This window comes from Thamnophis elegans, chromosome 2 (genome assembly GCF_009769535.1).
Source record: "Thamnophis elegans isolate rThaEle1 chromosome 2, rThaEle1.pri, whole genome shotgun sequence".
Taxonomy (NCBI): Eukaryota; Metazoa; Chordata; class Lepidosauria; order Squamata; family Colubridae; genus Thamnophis; species Thamnophis elegans.
The window spans coordinates 10,944,966-10,965,452 of record NC_045542.1 but is presented as its reverse complement, the minus strand read 5'-3'; the positions used below and the strand labels follow the sequence as shown (position 1 = coordinate 10,965,452).

The 20,487-nt window shown below is 42.3% G+C and overlaps 1 protein-coding gene across 2 annotated transcripts in view; it reads left to right on the top strand.

Annotated features, from left to right (window-relative positions):
• The window catches only part of OTUD5 (OTU deubiquitinase 5), a 60,142-nt gene that overhangs the window by 37,107 nt on the left and 2,548 nt on the right, over positions 1 to 20,487 (top strand). For both annotated transcript variants that reach the window (XM_032210514.1, XM_032210513.1), the window contains exons 3-8: positions 15,406 to 15,470; positions 16,253 to 16,409; positions 16,557 to 16,705; positions 17,973 to 18,158; positions 18,331 to 18,541; positions 20,210 to 20,323. In XM_032210514.1, the coding sequence (XP_032066405.1) occupies positions 15,406 to 15,470; positions 16,253 to 16,409; positions 16,557 to 16,705; positions 17,973 to 18,158; positions 18,331 to 18,541; positions 20,210 to 20,323 (882 nt within the window). The remainder of the gene's footprint in view (positions 1 to 15,405; positions 15,471 to 16,252; positions 16,410 to 16,556; positions 16,706 to 17,972; positions 18,159 to 18,330; positions 18,542 to 20,209; positions 20,324 to 20,487) is intronic.

The following is a 20,487-nucleotide window of genomic DNA, read 5'->3' as shown; positions in this document are numbered from 1 at the left end:
GTTGGCATTTAACAGAATATTTAATCTTCCATCCCAAACTATTGGCATATGGAAATCCTGCCTGTAAACAGTAGATTTAACCTAGGGCTCATATGCATCCTTGACATAGTTTTGTTAGTAGAAGGGATAAGACCAGCCTGCTCCTTTGCTAAAATGGAATTTTATTCTGGCCAGTCAATCCACCAATTTCTGGGGGAGGAACTTTGTATAGTTTTTGCTGAAATATCAAAGAAATTTCTATATAATTTTTGAGGTCCTGTGTTACTTATGATTGCCTATGTTAAACAATGATACTAATATACTAAACTTCCATTTTTGGGGAATACACCCTGTATTATTTATGTGAGTAAACAAACTGCCCAAACTTTCCCACAGCTTTGTTATTTTTAGTGACTGTACTAAGTTTTTATTTTCCATATAATAAAAGAAGACTATCTTTAAATCAACAATACTCCTGAAAAGTATTTTCTTGAAGACAAAGTTGCCTTCCTGAACAACTCAGCATAAAAACCATAATCATAAAAAGCATGTTGGATTTTTATTTATATATTCTCATTTTAACTGTCCAACGTTTGCAATAAGTAAAAGCTTTGGGATTAGAACTTTTATTGTACTCTTGTCTAAGATCAGGCATAAGTTTAAAGTCTTTGTCATCTAAAGCATTATGCGCTTTTCTCCCTTCTTCCCTTGCGTGCATTCTCAGATCTCTGTGCTTGATACCAAACTATATAGATTTCAAATTCCTTATGTAATTAAATCTGACCTATGTTATTAATAAAAAGTCCAATTAGAGAACAGTTAGGCTGATAAGCAAGTAGTACAATGTCAAAGTTTGATTCTGTAGAACATGCAGTACTGCCCGGATGCTCCTCCTACTTCTGAGGTCAGGAAAGTTTTAACTTTTAACAAACTCATTTGCTGCCATTTTAATCTTTTCGCATATACTCAATTCAAGTTTTGTAATATCTGTCTGTCAGCCAGAGATATTGGGTGCTAGATCAGATTCTAGGAACAATTGTGTAGATATCAGTTAGTGATTGCTCTCTACTCTAGTAGGAACTGAGATGCCAGAAAACAAATGTCCTATTTTCCTTGGGTATACATTGGAAAATTCCATTAGTCCACCAATTTTAAGGGAGATTGTTCTGGCATTAAAGTCCTTTGACATTATGATTAGCACCTCCAGGTAAATTGTAATTATTTCTTCCATAAATTTTCTGGACAAGAAGCAGATTATCTGCAGAATTGTACAGCTACTTTACTAGAGGAATATTATTATTTTCCAGGATTTCAATTTTATTTGGAGGTTTTAAATTAAGACCTATTCAATTCCAGGACACATCAATATTGACCACAACTCACTTGACAATCCTATGTCTTCTTTAACAAATATTGACGTACCACCTATTGCTGCTCTACTCTTATCTTTGATTTTCAAAGCAGGTTTGAGCCATGTGTTATCTCCTGGTGACAGATTATCTCCTTTAATTATAAACTAAGTTTCTTGAAATGCAATCGCATCTAATTTGGAGACTAATGCAATCAAGCCCTTAACTACAAATGCAAGCTTTCCAACCTTGCTATGTTCCAAGAGAGGATTTTAACTGGCAAAATTGTGGAATGGGAATTATGGCTAACAGGATGGAATTGTATACAGGTAGTCCTCGAACTTAGAACAGTTCATTTAGTGACTGTTCGAAGTTACAATGGCACTGAAAAAAATGACTTAGGACCGTTTTTCACACTTACAACCATTGCAGCATCCCCATGGTCACGTGGTTTACATTCAGATGCTTGACAACTGACTTACATTTATGACAGTTGCAGTGTCCCATAGTCTTGCAATCCCCTTTTGCCACCTTCTGACCAGCAAAGTCAATGGGGAAACTAGATTCACTTAACAACGGTGTTACTAGTTAAAGAACTGCAGTGATTCACTTAACAAATGTGGTGAAAAAATTGGGGCAAGACTCACTTAACAAATTTCTCACTTAACAACATAAATTTTGGGCTCAATTTTGGTTGTAAGTTGAGAACTACCTTTGTGTTTTTGTTATATCTTATTATATCCATTATGGTGAACGTGTGGCACGCGGAGCCATATCTGCTGACACGCGAGTCGTCAGCTCCAGTGTACATGCACGGACTGGCCAGCTGATTTTCAGCCTGCCAGGGGAGGCCGTTTTCGCCCTCCCCAGACTTCAGAAAAGCCTCTGGAGCTTGGGGAGGGCAAAAAACGAGGCCAACAGGCTTACTGACAGTTCAGAAATGATCCTTTTCTGGGTGGCCAGGGGAGGCCGTTTTCGCCCTCCCCACACTCCAGGAAAGCATCCGGAGAGTTTGGGGAGGGTGAAAAACAAGCCAGATGGGCCTACTGGAAGTTCGGAAACAATCCGTTTCTGGCTTCCAGGGGAGGCTATTTTTGCCCTCCCCAGCTTCAGGAAAGCCTCTGGCGCAGTGTTTCTCAACCTTGGCAACTTGAAGATGTCCGGACTTCAACTCCCAGAATTCCCCAGCCAGCATCCGCTGGCTGGGGAATTCTGGGAGTTGAAGTCCGGACATCTTCAAGTTGCCAAGGTTGAGAAACACTGCTTTGGAGCCTGAGGAGGGCAAAAAAACAGGCCTACCAGAAGTGCATTTCTGAGGAAATATCAAGCTCAGCTTGGAGGCGAACAGTGCGGCACGCATGGGGGGGAACCGTGGTGGGAGATTGTACACGCATGGGGGGCATACTTTGCATTATGGGTGCCGGCACACGCCCGGGCATTTTTGGCACCCAACAACAAAAAGGTTAGCCATCACTGCAATATACTATCCTTGAATATTGCTGGATACAATGTCTACAATTTCAGTTGACTTTTTTTCCCCCCTCTCAATCACTTCCCAAGTTGCTGCTCCCCGCATGCCTCATTTTCAAGCCAGTTTGCATCCATATCAAAACCCTTTCTGTGTATTTTGTTTGACTCAAGTTGCTTTCGCATCGCCAACATTTGTTTTCAATGTAACAGCTCCTGTACTCTCCACCTTCTGCTAACTAGCTGGGCTAGGGTCTTACTTCTAAGCTTTTCTTCCTGGTGCAATTTCTCCACTCCTATAATTCCTATTTAATAATTACATTGTTTACATTCCCTCATCTCATGGTTGCGTCTACTCAAGATTCCCCAAGAATCTTGTTAAATTAAACAATTCCTCAGCTGATCTATTCCGTGGAGGCTCTACTTGAAAAATAGCTGTCCAGGACCAGAAGGGAGCCAAGAAAACTTTCTGTTCAGGGCTGAAAGATTCTATCCTTTCACTAGATATTTGTTTGATATATGAATAAGCACTGAAGTCTTCCAGTTTGATTCCTGAGACTGTATATCAGACAAGATGGAATTTTGGCACCAATTAAAACAAAATATTGAGGACGTCTGTCTTCCATTTAGTCCTTACCATTAGGTAAATGTCCAAAGGAGATTGATTTTCAAAAAATCTTACAATAGTTAAACCATACTCAAAAAATATCTCTGTGGCTTTTTACAATCAATTACTCTGTTTTGTTGTCCGATGGAAGTTCTTCTTTACTTGATCCAGGCTTATTTTATTTAGCTCCATTATTATAGTTGCAAACATTAGATTCTAACTGATTAGCCTCTAAAACTGGTCTTCTGCCCAGTAATTTGAACAGGCTCTTTTAAAGACCCTTTTCTGTCTATAGTGAACCTTTTTACTACTACTACTACTACTACTACTACTACTACTACTACTACTACTACTACTACTACTACTATTATTCGCAACAACAGAATTGTATCACAGCGGCCAGTTGTTTCGCCGGATTTGGCATTGGTTACTAGTCAGGCCCCACCCAGGGGCCTAGGACATCGTAACGTATTTTCGTAATATGCGTGCAGCTCCAAGCAGTGCGGCTTTTTGCATTTGACTGATGCTGATTTTGTCAATTTTTAACTGTTTTAAATGTAATTCCAGTGCTTTTGGAATAGCATTCAGTGTGCCAATTACCACTGAAATTACCACTGCTGGTTGGTGCCATAGTCGTTGAATTTCAATTTTTAAGTCCTGGTATTTTGCAATTTTTTCATGTTCCTTCTCGGCGACCCTGCTATCACCTGGTATTGCGATGTCTATGATTGTGACCTTATTTTTCTCAACCAGTGTGATGTCTGGTGTATTATGTGCCAGTATTTTGTCTGTTTGTATGCGAAAATCCCACAAGATCTTGACCATCTGGTTTTCAGTAACTTTTTCAGGCTGATGTTCCCACCAGTTTGTTGCTGTTTTAATATTATAATTTTTGCACAAATTCCAATGGATCATTTGTGCTACTGAATTGTGCCACAATTTATAATCAGTCTGCGCGATTTTTTTACAGCAGCTGTAAAAAAATTATTATTATTATTATTATTATTATCATCATCATCATCATTATTTTATGTTATTATTTTATTTTATTGTTATTATTATTTGATATTTTTACTTCTGTGTTTTGCATGCACCTTTTGAATCCCTTTCAGCTTAACAGATTTGGAGTCATCGTTAAGACCACTAAAATGGAGCAGCTAAAATTATATTCTCAGCCGGACAGGATTCACAGAAACAGATGAAATGTGTAACTTGAGTTTAATTCACAACTATCTCTCCAAAATGCAAGTACACATCCATATAGAGCAAATGGCACAGTCCTATCTTTCTCAGAACAGACAATATCACCATAGATGGTTCTTATAGTTTCTACATACTTTTTAAATTAATTATCTTGCAAATTTAAAAAAAAGTGTGTGAGATTTAATGCCTTTTATGAAACCAGTGCATCTCCATAGTGCACTGCACACCAGGGCAGGGCAGTTTGTAGCATTCAAGCATTATGCCACTTGTCCTGTTTCATGCGTGATGATGTAAAAGATGAAAATTCTCCTCCAGCACGGAAGTCCTCGATGGACGACCACAACTGAGCCCAACATTTCCATTGTAAGCAAGGCAGTTGTTGAGTGAGTTTTGTCCCGTTTCTTGCCACAGTTTCAAGCCAATCACTGCAATTAAGTGAACGATGTTGTCATTAGGCAAACTTGCCTTCTCCCTTTGACTTTGCATGAAGCTAGCTGGGAAGTTCCAAATAGTGACCCCATGACCCCGGAACAGTGCAACTGAAATAAATATAAGCCATCTGAATTTTGATCCTGTTACCATGGCCATAAGCGTCAACTGTCCAATTGGCAAGTCTAGAAAAAGAAACTCCTGGGACATTATTTTACCAAGAGTATAAACTTTATTGAATAAATTCCACATTGACACAGAAGAAGTAAAACCAGCTCTGAGCTTCCCACGTGAACGCAAGCATAATTCATTTCCCCTTTCCCCACGGGCCACCCACAGTCCATTACGTCCACCAATCTCTTCTGTTCCTTTTTGTTTTGAGAACCAACGGATCACGCTGTGGCATCTACTCTGAATGTCCTTCAGTGGAGGGGAGCTGGCACACAGGAACCAACAATGCTTGGAGGCCATTCCTCCCCCCCCCCAATTTGCATTCCAATCCACCCAGCCACCCATTCTTGGTCAAGCTGCAAGCAAAGCAGAATATAGGTGAAAGTTCGAGTCAGTCTTGACAATAAGTGCGAAAAATGGTCACAAGTTATTTTTTTTCAGTGCCGTTGTAACTTCAAACGATCACTAAAATGAAGGTTTGTAAGTCGAGGACTACTATATAGGAATTTCCAGCAGTGCTACTAGTTAAAATCTTTCAAGTAGCAATAATTATCGGCCAGTGTCCTTGGCAAAGGACGGAAGAGGAGATAGTACAAAGAAAAACTAAACAAGAACAGAGCTCAAAACCTTGAGGCACAGATTAAATCAGGTCTCCTTTGCTTACTGACGTGTGGTTGCCGTCATTATGAGGAGCCCATGATGTGGCTGCCTGAAGCCCACTTGGATTGCCTGTCCTGTCCCCTCCTTTCTCATCACACAGCAGAGGCCACCAGCATGGGAGGAACTGTGGGAATCCCATTTTCAAAGATCTCAGTTGACTGCAACCAAGAGTTTCAGTTTCTGTCAAAATATACTCAGGTTTCCCACCTTAGGTTCTTTAGTGTAAAGTTAGGTTCCCCTTTTGTTACTCCTACGTACTATTTTTTTTTTAAATTAGCATGGCAGCTCCTATTGACAATAAATGCTCTGCTTTGTTCTCTTTTTTTTTTCCCCACCCAAAATGTTTATGTAAAACAGTGGGGTTCTTTTAAAAACAAAAAACAGGCAGAAAGTTGGCGGGGGAAATCTCACTGATGAAATAAGGGTATTACAGGGAATCTCCAGCTTGGAATGAGTGTACATTACTATTTTATTGAAGACATTTGTGGAACCTGTTATCTGAAGCTTTTACTTGCCATGTAGTAGAAGGAGAGATTTAAAACTGGAATAAAACCAGCCTGCCCCAGTAATCTTGAAGTCAACTTTCCCAACTTTGGATCTCTTCTAAATATGGCCGCAATGGCTGGAAATCCCACAAATCCTGAAAAAGAAATTTGAAAATCGCCTTTACGGAGACATGATCACAGATCCAAGCCTCCAAATTGTCTTTTTTTTTTTTCTTTTCAGAGGTTGGATAAAACACTTGTTAGTTTCCCCAGCTTCATTCAGTTTCATTTACTCTCTCTGAAGTGGCTCTTTATCCACAGCTGCAGGAGAAGCGAAACGTGACCATGTTTAATAATGTGTGGGCAGGAAAATATGACATGGGAAACAATCACACACACACACACACACACACACACACACACGCACGCAGGCACATGCACACAATTGTGGGCGGGTTAGGGTAAGTGGAAAGGATGATAGGATCTCTTTGTGTGTGTTTGTCAAAAAACAGGAAAGTGAAAAAGTGTCATCTTCCTGGATGCCAGAAATTAGTGTCATGTCATGGAGCTGCAATTGTTTTAACCATTTCAAGGGGGGAGGCATGTTGCAACATAAAGAACAACCGGGTGGCCCTATAAAGATTAATTAATTTGTTGCGGCATGAACCAGCCTTTTCCTATTGTATGACATTAGTTCAAGAAAATGTTAAGACTGCAGCCCATTTCATCATGTGTGTCACTGTAATTGGCTGTAGCACAAAAAGCATACTCAAGCCTTCCTCCTGAGTAGATGCTCTCGAAATGTGGGTTGGGCCTGATACTAGAGAGTGGTATTAAAACATGTGTTTGGCCTTGAACTGGTAATCCCCCTGAAGACTGTTACACAGAGATCAAGAAAAAGACGTTCCGATATTTGTTTTCTCTTGAACCCTTCAAACAGGACCATTTGGTGGATTGCGTCAACCTTCTTGCCGAAATATTTTCTTCCCCGCTGTTAGGTTTTTCTGTCAAGAGCTAAGAAGTTAAAAGTAACCTTCCCATTGGGTGCCTTCTTTGCCAACAGTGGTGCTAGAAGGGCATACAATATTACACTCTGGATCAACCTACAGGATCGGCCTTCTCCAATCGCTGTGCTAGCAATTCTAGAGATGGAGCGAGGACATATTTAGAAGGTGCCAGACTAGGCAAGGATATCCAAGAAAGTTTCACTCCTGAGGCATCTTCTGTCAGTGGTGCCCTTCCTTCAGTGTGTGTGCAGGTTGCTAGACTACAGAAGGCTGGAATGAAGAGAAAAAGAAAGGATAGCTGAGCATATGGATGTGATGGATTGAAACAAAGGGACTCAACTGAAATGATGCCGAAGGATCAGGAGGTTACAGTGCCCGGTTTAAGCAAGGCCTGTATTATTTGTGTGAAGGAATGATGCTGAGGTGGCTGTCTCCATTTGGGGAAAGTAGCTACAACGAGGCAAAAATGCTTCCCATTGCCCACTTCCCTCAGGCTAAGCCCATGCTTTCCCCCAAAGAGCAGTAAAGGTTTACAGGCTCCAGAACCTTGAAAAGAGATAGGCTCATCCTTCCTTCCTTCCTTCCTTCCTTCCTTCCTTCCTTCCTTCCTTCCTTCCTTCCTTCCTTCCTTCCCCCACTCCAGTTTAGTCACAAGTATTCAGGTGTAAAGCTAATTAAGCCACACTTTGGCGTTTTTAGGAACATGCCAATGCTCATACACAACTTTCACCCCATCTATCCCCCTAACCTACAAAAGTGCGGGTGTGTAGAAAAGGGGGGTTAGAAGAGGACAAGCAGACAGGGAAGCGGGAAGCATAGTCTGGGAATATACAATGATTAATAGACAAGTAAGAAAACTTATCAGTCAATTGCCAAGATCAGCTGCAATCAGTAGCCCATTGGGATGTGTTTCCTGCCTGGAGCTTGGCAGCAGCCAGAAGAGGCGTAATCACCCTGAGGCAGCACCTAATCCCAAAGGGCAATAACTTTTGGGGGAAGACAAAGGTTGAATGTTTTATAAGCTTTTATTTGTTACATGGTCTTATTTGTGTGGTTACATCAACTTGCAAAACCTAGGAGCGTGGAGCTAAACAGCAGCCTATGCTTGGGAAAGTTGTGTGCTACAGTAAAGTATTTTGTACAGTTATTGTCTATGCTGTGGGGTATCCGGTCCATGGAAAACAACCCTCACAATCTGCACTCTCTCTGATGATACTGTTCACAAGCGTTACCTTCCAGTAATATATTTGTGCAATCGCTTTTACATACTGTAGGCCCAAATTGTAAAGTTATTGCCAGGTCTGTTTCTGCAGCTTTTGAACAGAAAATCAAAAAGTAGTGGATTAGAAGGATGCCGGAACTAGCCTGGAATCTCTCCGGATAATTTTGAAGACGGAATTCTTCCGCGAAGTGTTTGGGGTGCTGCATTTTTATAGTTTATTATAATGTTGTTCCATTGTTTGGTTTTATTATATGTTTTGTTCATTGTAAACTGCTGAGAGTCAATTCTGATTTAATTCAATTCAACCAATCAATTAATAATTGGTGGACTGTTTTTATTTTATTTCATTTTATTGCAAGCAAAGCCACATATGTTTTACTGGCAATCTGTGGCCTCAGCCTTTATTGAATCGGGAAGGAGCATGACAAGGGATTTGATCAATAAAGATAACTTGGTTCCTTGAATGAGATAGAACTTGACTCCTTAACCTCAGGTTTGGGGGTTTCTTTTATCACTTGGATAAATAAAGGAAGTAAAATAGGTCCACTGAATGGTTCAACTTGATCCTTGAGATAGTTTAGTTTGTTTATGTCCATAAATCAATCAATCAATCCAGGGAAGGAAAGAGCTTTTCAAGAAAGCAATGATTTACTGTACTGATGTATTCTAGTTTATCTACTAGCTAACTCAACGCAAAACACCCTTTCCTGGGCTTTATTTAGTGCAGATAGTCTCCCTTTTAAATCTAACACCTTGCTTAATTTGTTTTTAGATGTTTTGGGGAATTTTTTGGTGTAGGCTGAGAATTTTTAAAGCCCAAAGAGCATTGAGTTTCTTTGAACTGCATTGTAGCTGATCTTCCAGAGATGAGTCACTTGCTTCTACTTCCCATTTTATTTTAATTCACTTCTACCCAGAAAAAAAAAAAAACCATTCTGATAAGACAGTGCTTCAAGTGAAAAAGACACCCAGAAATGGAGTATCCAGTGTTTCTGATCAGGAAAGCTTCTTCCCCTTTGTTGACTGACCTCCAAGTCTGCATTCTTCATTCTACCTCTGGCCTTCATTGGAATGCTTTGGGGATTTTCCCCCTTGATTTTTCAAAAGAAGTATTTCTGATTATACGTTTTCGGGGTTTCCCCTGGACCATTTGTGCTCATGCGCAGAGAACGCCGTTTGATGGCAAAACAATAGCGCACCTCTCTGAACATCGTAAGACAATATTCAGAATCCTGTGATGCAAAAGTTCAGCCTTCATCAGATCAATGTAAAAGGATGGCTTGAATTTGCCATCTTAACACTGATTTGACTAGCTTTCACATCCGTTAGCTCGAGACACCAACAGCCTGGTGACTTGGCTATTGATCAAGTTAGCCTTAAAGCAGTGTTTCTCAACCTTGGCAACTTGAAGATGTCTGGACTTCAACTCCCAGAATTCCCCAGCCAGCATTCGCTGGCTGGGGAATTCTGGGAGTTGAAGTCCAGACATCTTCAAGTTGCCAAGGTTGAGAAACACTGCCTTAAAGGACAGTTTCATCAGCACCAGATGCACTGCTCAATGTTCTCAACTAATTATTAAGCAAGATAGATCAGCTTGTTAGCCCTTGGCTTGATGATGAAAAAAGTGCGGGCGGGTCACTTTAGCTCTTAACTGCTTCCTCCCAGGTCTTTCAAAAACAATGCAAATGTGTGGCAATATCAGCTAATCCGGATTGAGGAGCATCTCGATCGGTTTTGCGCACACACACTGAATTGGCAGCGCTACTCCTGAAATTATCTGAATTGCAACCGTTTTGAAAGTGCAGATAAGAGAGGCAATGTTACTGTGGGGTTGTGGTCAACCATATTGTACAGCTTGGACATCTTCACCCTTGTGCCCTTGATGCACATTTGTTTTACTGGGATATTATTGCTGGTTGGAATGGTGGGAGTTGAAATCCAGGACCTCAGGATTTAGGGACTGCCTTCTCTGATTAAAAAAAAAATGTTTTGGGTTAGAATGGTATTCTCAGAATCCGCAGATAACATAGCTTATACTGGTGAATGCTTGATGAAATGTTTCATTCACGCAGTTGTCTATTCCAACAGTTTTCCCTAGAAACAGATCAGTTCTTGTGGTAAGAAGTATTCTTGGAAAGTAAAAGAACTGGGGAAAAAAAGAACATATAAAGTAAGAAGTTTTTGTTCTTCAGCACTTTTGCTGTCACATTTTTTTTAATGAAACCACGAGATCCTTAATATTCCTCTTTATTTGCTATAGCCTTTCCTCCTCTGTGTTTTAAGCGTTTGGCTGAGGGAATAGCATCACAGAGGCCTCTTTAAAACCAACCCCCCCCCCCCCAAAAAAAACCAAGCATGTCCTGGAAGATAGTGCAGAGATCCAAAGTCCCATTGATACCTGTTACTTCTATTTCTAACGCGTAGTTCGTGCATCTGGGTCTAGTGTGCACATTCACCAATAAAACCGAAGCTTAGCATAACCGCAACCCCAGTTTCGGAGAAAAGCCCATGACCCATGTGATTTGCTGGAACTGCTGGCTTTACTTCTCCACAACAGAAACCACATCCTTGTTTACATGGGGTGGGGGGGAGAAGAGATGAGTCACTTGCTCCCATGATGCAATGGGCAGCAGCCCGCCAAAAACTTTTTGAGCAATAATCATTTTGACGGTTGCTTTGTCACTGCTACCTGTTGAGGGGATGGCATAACAGAATGAGCTTGGGTGGAGACAGCGCCAATGAGACCAGGTGTCTCCCATTGGCATCCTTGAGAGAGAACACATCTAATAGCTCCCGTCTCCCCTCTCTTTCACTGTACAGAACATTCCAGAACATCACCGGCATAAGAGTGGCTTTGAGGATGGGGTTCCTTCAGAAACACCATGTTATTTTCACGCAACGTGCCACGCTCCTGGCTATTTCGTCTTTCCTGCCCTACTAAATTCTGAATCCATGTAGTCTTATGGCAGGCTAGGTTTCCCTCCCCTCCCCCTAGCATTGTACAAGGAGTCCTCATATAGCAACTGCCATGTTTAGCAACCACTCACAGTTATGACAAAGACGAAAAAGTAACTTTACGGACTTCACAAGTCTGTAAATCAAAGGAAAACTGAAATAAGAGCATGGTCACTTAGTGACCGGTTTGTTTAACAACCAAGTTGCTGGTCCCAATTGTAGTCGCTAAATGAGGACTACCAATAGATGCCTATGTATGCATTTGGTTACTTTAATTTTGATGCTGCCCAACTCCCAAGTGACTCTCTGCAGTTCGCAGTGTAAGCCAGTCAATAACATAAATTTTAAAAAAAATACAAAGGGAGAATAATATTTGGTGCTGGAAAGCTGGCTAGTGCATCCTTTGACTTCTCAGATGACGCCACCTTAAGCAACAAGGGCAGAACTCAGGGAGCGGTTGCCCCCGTGCTCCTCCAAAAACAGCTCGGAGCTATGCATTTCAGTAAGGATTGGATCTCTGAATGACTTAAATTTAGTTTGCAATTGAGCATGTGGAAGACGGCATAACTTTTATTTAACCTCTTCAAAAGGTCTTGGCCTGGCCCTCCCAAGAACAACAAGAACCTGCCTGCTTTGCATCTACTTAATGTGCCTTTCCAACAAGGGTGGGTGGGTGAGGGTGTTTGTTGCTGTTTGCTCCAGATATACCCCATGAGGATGTTGTGGTTCCCGACAGCTTCAGAGGAGTTGCACAAAGAGTCTTGTCTGTGCCTGAAGCAATGGCAGATCTAGCTAGGCGGTTGTGAAGGCAGGAAGAGAAGCAAACGAGGAGGGCAGAAGGCATGGTGCAGAAAAGGAGAGGCATTGTGGCTTACAAGGATTTAGGTAGAGGCAGGAAGATGCCATTGAGGAAGGAGTCCATGGGTCTTATCCTAGTGGGTTGGTCATGCCGTTTTTCCTGCTTTTGAAGATTTGCTTCCTCCGCTTCCCCTGTTTTTCCTCTGCCATGCCAGCTCCACCAAATGGAAAGATGCAAAAGATTCTCCCTCACCATGGCTACAGCAACTTACAAGGCTTAACACACTGCATTGTTGCCTAGGCTTTGCTTTCCACCACTGTTGCACTCATCATCCCACAATCATTGATCAGAGTTGTAATTAAACATGTCTGAAAAAAGGCTGTAGCAAAATAATGCCTGTGTGGTTGAGGATATTGCCTTATTATAGGTCGTCTTCAACTTACAACCATCGCTTAGCAACTGTTCAAAGTTACAGCACACATACACACACACACTCAAGGCTACTTACAACCCAGATTTGATGTACTGATGTGCGTCCCCACACACACACACAAACATACACACAATCAGATGATCGCATTTTTGGTGCTCAGCAATCAACCCACACTTACGACTGTTTGCAGTGTCATGTGACTGCAAAAAAAAAAAAAACCATTGCACTTCACCACCATCACATTTGCTTGCTGCAGTGATTCCCTTAACAACCACTGCAAAAAAGGTTGTAGAATCAGGTACAATCTGTGACATTGTAGAGAATGAGTGAGTGGCCAGCAAATGACTGTCCCTCTGAAAGGAGCTTCAAGACATAGACGTTTTCAAGCCCAACTTTTTTTTTCTTTTTCAAAACTACAAAAATAAAATTATTTTTTTATTTTATTTTAAGGCCCCAGTGGTCTCTCTTCTCACCTCTTCAGCCCAACCGACTGAAGCATAACACCATATTGCCACCATTTGCACCAACAATTGTAGGGCATGATCCAGAAGTACAGATAGATCAACAAAGAAATCCCTCACACCAATTTTGCTGTGTTTAACTGGATTCTCAAGGAATTCCTCTCTCTTTGTGATCCCATTTCCCATTTTCTTTGGATTTGACTGCCGCCGATTCACAAAAAAATACTTGAACTGTGCATTTGTGCTTTTAATAAGAACAGAACTTGGAATCGTTTTTTTTTTCCAGAACAATTTGAATGAGATCAACTTTCCCAAATCTAGTGCTACTGATTGAATTAAGCTAATTCAATGATTTAATTAAATTCGGCTATATCAGTTGCAGCAGGATACGGAAGTGTTTAGAAACTGTTTAAACAGATCAAAATAGGGAGAAGTGTTGGCACTTCTCTGTAAATGCTTCTTTGATACACTGTGGTGCTGTCTAATTTATTTTCCAGAAATATTCCTTTGCCTGCTTCTAATTTTGCGTGATCCTCCTGAACTTTGCATCAGTAAGTTTTTCCCTCACTTGTCTCTGGAATTATCCCTCTCTAACCTGCAGAGACTTCCATTTTAAGATGGGAAAGCTGCTTTGTCTTGCTTTTCATTGCCTTTTCAGCACCTCTTATCAGTTTCATTACAAATTCATTTGTTCCCTCCTTGTGGTTTGAGGTGATGAAGAATGGAACCAGAGCTTTCAGGTTTTGATTGCTAGATTACTCAGTGAAAGATTTAGTTTGACTTATTTTTGAACTGCACGTAGAAGGGTAAAGTTTTGGCAAAAAGGGGAAAACCATTTTAGCACTGCAAGAAAGAGGAAACACATCTTTTTTCAGTTTAATGGATGTCCCTGAATCAAATGTTGTGTTGCAGATGGTACAAGTGGAATAAAATTGCATACTATAAAGGCAAACCCCTAATTCCATGTTTATCTGCCATGAGAGGATTTGAACCTTGATGGAAGTTGTAGAATTTGATCAACCAATCCCTCAAAATGAGACATGGGATTGGTGGTACTTGCCTTCAAGAAAGTGTTGAATTGTAGAAACCAAATAATGATTTCTGACTTCGCATTTCAACTTAGGAGAAGGAGAGAAGCCAATATCTCTTATAGTATCTCTTACTTCTTCCTCCCTTGATTTGCTGTACTGCTACGCAACTTGTATTTTTTTTTTAAAAAAAGAAATCAAAAATAAAATCTTGTTTCTTTGCTCAGAAAAAAATCTGGATCTGAATTTTCATCCCGCTTAAAAATAACAAGAAATTTATTTGAGGCCGAGGCCTTCTTGGCTGCAGATTCCGAAAGACCTCAGTTTTTTACTCTTATTGATCATTCTTCTGGATCTTTGAGTAGCTTACATACAGTCGGAAAACTGGGTGGCCTGGAAGATACAACACCAAAAGAAAAAGGAAAAAAAAAAAGCAAGGAGTAGGGCTGGGAGTGGAGCAAACCTTGCAGTGGTGGGATTCATCCGGTTCGCACCTATTCGGGAGAACCGGTTGGTAACTTTCTAAGCAGTTCAGAGAACCGGTTGTTGGAAGAAATCTCGTTTTTTTCCACTTTACAGGGCTAATCCTGTAAGGAAGGCAGGAAGGAAACTTTCTGGTGTTGTTTCAAGCCTAATCTTTATTGCCCCACTTACAGAAACTGCCTCATGGGTTAACCCTTATTACATTGTAACAGCTAAGGTGAAGCTTCCCTCGACATGGGTGATGTTGAGTTGGCCACGCCCACCCAGTCACATGACCACCGAGCCCCACCTACCCAGCTGGTCATTAGGGCAGAGAACCGGTTGTTAAATTATTTGAATCCCACCACTGAAACCTTGATACTAATTATTAGTAGTAATAGTTGTTAGTAGTAGTAGTAATAATTAGTAGTAGTAGTAGTAGTAGTAGTAGGTTAGTAACAGTAAAGATGAAAAGAAAGGCTGAGAAATTGGACTTCAGGCATTGCCGACGATGAGGTGCCTCTATGTCTCATCTCCTTTCCAGGGGTCACATCGTCTTCCTTCCCCATTAGACACAAGGAAAAAAAGGGATTGTGGCCTAGACTTCTGCACCCAGTTTTTCTAGGCCTTTCTCGGGAAGCCAAGTGTGATCTTGCACTGATATTGCTCTCCTGTTTTCTTTTCATAGCTGACCAGGTATACGGTGACCAAGACATGCACGAAGTGGTCAGGAAGCACTGCATGGACTACTTGGTGAGTGGGAGTGAGAGTGTGGAGGGCAGATTTCCACCACCATCTCTGAGTCTGACATTCAGGACTGCAGCTGTCAGGCATCCTGGCAAGAACCAGGGCAGATCAGGTTAGGCTCCTGGGCAGCTGTCTCTGGAAAAAAGGGCCTCTTTCCTGCACAGGAATTTTCCTGAAACCTGAAGCTCTGTATCTGCTACTGCAGTCATCAGTTATCTAGCCAGTGGGGGGAAAAATGCCTCCATTTTTAAAAAATTTGCGTCTGCAACTCAGCCGCATTTCACTGTTAAGAACAAAACCCAAAGCATTCCCCACCCCCAATCCCCCCACCCCTCCAAATTTGCTAGCACGGATCAGAAGGTGTCAAGTCTACATTCTGTATTGACCAGCTGCTTCTAAAAGTTGAGGTTCAAGCAGACATCTGTGAATGGTTTGCAAGCAACGGGGGCAGCGCTGGCCTTGCACAATCGAAAGGGAAACGATTCTGCACAATTGCTTTGAGTATGCTGGAGGAGAAGCTGCTTCCCCCTCCCTCCCTCCCCCCAACACTTCCCATGTCTCTGGATTAACTCAGTTGTACAGGTGGCCTTGTTGAAACATGGCTCCCGCTGCGTGAGCTCCAGTGACACCCCTTGATCGGGGAGCCCCTTTTTTCACTGACTGGATAAAGCGTCAAGGATTTATATTGAGAGCCCTTCTTTGGAAACCCATCGCCCTGCCCTTGCTTCTTTTGCCCACCTGGGAGACTGTCTGCTTCCCTCTCATCTCGAGGCCCTCCCTTGTTTCAGATGAAGAACGCCGACTACTTCTCCAATTACGTGACAGAAGATTTCACCACTTACATTAACCGCAAACGGAAAAACAACTGTCATGGCAACCATATTGAGATGCAGGCTATGGCAGAGATGTACAACCGACCTGTGGAGGTTTACCAGTATGGCACAGGTATAGGCACCTGTTTCCCCTGTTTCAGTTGCATCCCTGATTCTTCTGTACATCCATCCGGGCAAGTGGAAGTTGTTGCTTCCCTGCCTGTCCTACAGAAGAGCCAACGTCACCCATCCTGTCCTGCCATTTTTTTTCCCCTTCCAGAGCCCATCAATACTTTCCATGGCATCCATCAGAATGAGGATGAACCCATCCGGGTGAGCTATCACCGCAACATACATTACAACTCCGTGGTGAACCCCAACAAGGCTACCATTGGGGTGGGACTAGGGCTGCCCTCCTTCAAGCCAGGGGTGAGTTTTTCCTGGTCGACATCAGGGGAGGGGGGCTTTTTAGGATGGGCAAAAGGTTGGGGGCCAATGTCCTGCTCCATTCTTATTCTGCATGACCTGGACTATTAGCTTCACTATTATCCAGGATAATAGTCAGGCTTTGGAAGATTGGGGCGAAGAGAATTTTATAAGGAGGCTTATGAGAAACTTTCATAATGTGTTTTGTGAGCACAACTTTCCAATATGGACACACAAAGTTTGGAGGGGGTGTGGTGTAAGGTCTACATTTGGCTTTTGGAGCTGCATTCCCCAAAAATGGGCATGTCTAAGATTAAATAATAGCTGGACCCTCTAATATTGATGGAATTTTAACTTAATTCAAGTACTTAACTGTGACTATCTTATAATTGTTTTCCTTGTAATCATGTTACTATTTTCCCTTTCTGTCTCATTCAAAAATATATGTTGACGGCAACATTTGGAATGAAGGATGCTTGGGGAGAGGACTGCAGCCAAGATTTGGAGGAGCTTTAACATATGAACCTCTTTCCCAAAGAATAAAAGAGTTGCTCCAATAGAGCTTGGTCACATTTGATAACAATTAATTTGACCCTACTTTTTCTGTCTTCAAAAACACATTTTAAAACAGATAGCTCTTTTTAAGCTGTAGCGCAGTGTTTTGCAGGCTTGACCACTAAGATGTGTGGACTACAGCTCCCAGAATTCCGCAGCCAGCATGTTCATACATGACACCAGCCAGTCATCAAGGTTGAGAAGCACATTGTTGCAGTGCATAGGTCAGAGGTCCCACATCCTGTAGGGGCAAGAAAATCTGTCCAAATCATGGCTTACTACTGTAGTCATCCTGATTGCTCTATACACTTCTCATGTAACCACCTGGCCAAGCAGGTCTAACCCATCCTCTCATGCCAGCTGGGGAATTCTGGAAATATGAAGTCCACATATCTTCAAGCTGCCTGACTCCTCAGCTGCTAGGAGACCACCATCAGTCTCCTTCCCAGATCTAGCAAAGCAACCATTCTCCAAGGCTGCTTCTATATTGTTTATGGTGATTTAATCCATCTCTTCCCTGTATCAGGGAGAAACTGAGCACCTGTCTGTTCTCCCTAGGGGACCACTGGGCAAATGCTTCCTATTCTGCGCCACCGCTGGTATTTGGAGGGATATTCACATGTTGCAGCTTCTCTGTTTGAGGCGGGGGGGGGGGGGAGGCTTCGGGTTGTTGGGACTGCGCCGCTCTTGCTAAGTCCCCTTTTGCTCCTTGTAGTATGCAGAGCAGTCCTTGATGAAGAATGCCATCAAGACCTCAGAGGAGTCCTGGATCGAGCAGCAGATGCTAGAGGATAAAAAGCGAGCGACCGACTGGGAAGCCACCAATGAGGCCATCGAAGAACAGGTTGCCAGAGAGTCTTATTTGCAATGGCTGCGTGACCAGGAAAAGCAGGCCAGACAGGTTTGGCTCTCTTTTCTTTGCACAGGAGGCAAATAAGAGCTGTCAGGATACCTCGGGGTCCCTGCAGGACTGCAGGCATGGGCATGAGTAGCTAGTCCATTTTTGGCAATGGGATTTTTTTTTTTTTAAGGCCTTAGCCCCTTGACAAGCTCCCCTGCTCTTCTTCCCTCAGCCCCGCAAAGCCAGTGCTACTTGCAGCTCCGCCACGGCAGCCGCAGCGAGCGGTTTGGAAGAATGGAGTGGCCGTTCCCCACGCCAGCGCAGCTCAGCTTCTTCCCCAGAACACCCCGACCTGCACAATGAGCTGAATGCTGCCAAACCCCCTTCTCCTGGGAGCACTGCAGCCCTAGCACTTACCAAACCCCCCTCGCCCTGTGCTCCAGGTGAGTGTTCTGTGGATTGGGATGTAATGCTGTAAAATCATTCTGTGGATTGGGGCGTAAGGCTACAAGATTCACGCTGCCAGACCCTATGATGTCCTCAAGCAGCGTGACTCTTACAGCATCCTTAGACAGGGCCTGTGGCCTCCCAATGTTAAATAACGTTCTCTTACAAAAATGTCTGGGATCTTCCTGGATTACTACATTTTATAAGACTGCAGTATCGTCATGCAACATCCCTGAATTCTTCATATCATAACTTTTCTATGTATTTTTAATTGTCAGTCATAAGAAAGGGATGGTTATGCAATATGTCAATTTCCTGCCTACATAGTAGTTGCCCTGGGTTTTCATCCAGGAACCAAGTTACTTGTGCAATAGCATTAAAACCATACGACAGATACTACTAAACAAACTATAACATAGCTTAACGTACAGAGACTGGGCCTTCCTTTTGAAGGTGCAAAGGGTGACTGGAAGAGCACTGTGCTTTCTTCCTTCATAGCTGCATCCTTCCCACCAGTTTTAAATTCTGACAATGCAGTTTGGAGAAAAAACATATAGAAGGTAATCTGATTAGAACAGGAGCAAAAATGAGAGAACTAATTTTGCATACATTCAGAAAATGGCCAGGCACTTTTTAATTGAGCTGTTTGAGAAACTATATTAATGAAAATATAATAGTGCGTTAAAGTTTACTTGAACAAAAGTTGGAGATGATGTCCTTTTAAGCCAAAATACCTAATTCCTAACTTTAACATAAGATTTAACTTTGCGGAGTTAGAAACTAAAATAAGGGAATTCAGAAGGGCAGAACAACCCAGAGACAAGAATAGCTTAACATCTAGTAGTTAGAAAGTAGGTTTTCCCCCCCACCAGGCAGATCTTCATAGCCATGTTCTGCTGAAGCGCCATTGCAATAGCAATAGCAATAGTTAGACTTATATACTGCTTTATAGGGTTTTCAGCCCTCTCTAAGCGGTTTACAGAGTCAGCATATTGCCCCCAACAATAATCCGGGTCCTCATTTTACCCACCTCGGAGGGATGGAAGGCTGAGTCAACCTTGAGCCTAGTGGGATTTGAACAGCCGAACTGCTGAACTGCAGTCAGCTGAAGTAGCCTGCAGTGCTGCATTTAACCACTGCGCCACCTCTGCTCTTGGGAAGGGATATCCTAACCCTAATTTTATCTTTGTTCCCTGGCCTACAGGAGGCAAAATCAACCAGTGCAACCCATCTACGCACAGTTTAAATAGCACCTTGAATGACTCTATTGCAGAGAGAACAGTAAATGGATGATGAACTTGGGTCATAATTTATGTGCCATGGCAGAATCCACACCGTTTTTTAACCCTTGTGCATTGCATTAGGATTGGTGGGTTACCCTTTTTTTTTTTTTAATGAAAGTTGAAATTCTCAGGAATCCTATCATCTCATTAATCCTTTTATCTATACTAATTTCTGCCTTGCAAAGTTGTGGCAGACATTTTGCATTTCCAAGGAATGTAGATCTTGCAGGTGTCACTTTTCAGCAGAAAAACAATTGTTGACATTCCTCTAAAGATAAAAGTTGTACTTATGTAAGTCTTGAGAGAGCCATCTGCAATAAGGCACTCAGTTCTGAACCCTGCAATGCAAAGTTTTCATTTGCAGTTTCCACCCCCTCACAGGTACAAGCAGCCAGCTGTCTGCAGGCGGTGGGCGAGTAACCCCGCCCTTAGTGTCGTTGTATCCAGCCCTGGAGTGCCGGGCAATAATGCAACAGATGTCGCCCACAGCATTCGGTAGGTGCCCTCATTTTGCCCTGCAGGCATGACTGGAATCTTGGATTAGCCAGTTTTCAGCTTTCGTACCTTTAAAAAGCAACGCCTTCTGGCGCTGAAAGCGATGCCAGTGTTATTGCCTGTCTCTTTAGTTTCACTCTACAGAGTCTCGTGTGTTAAAATGC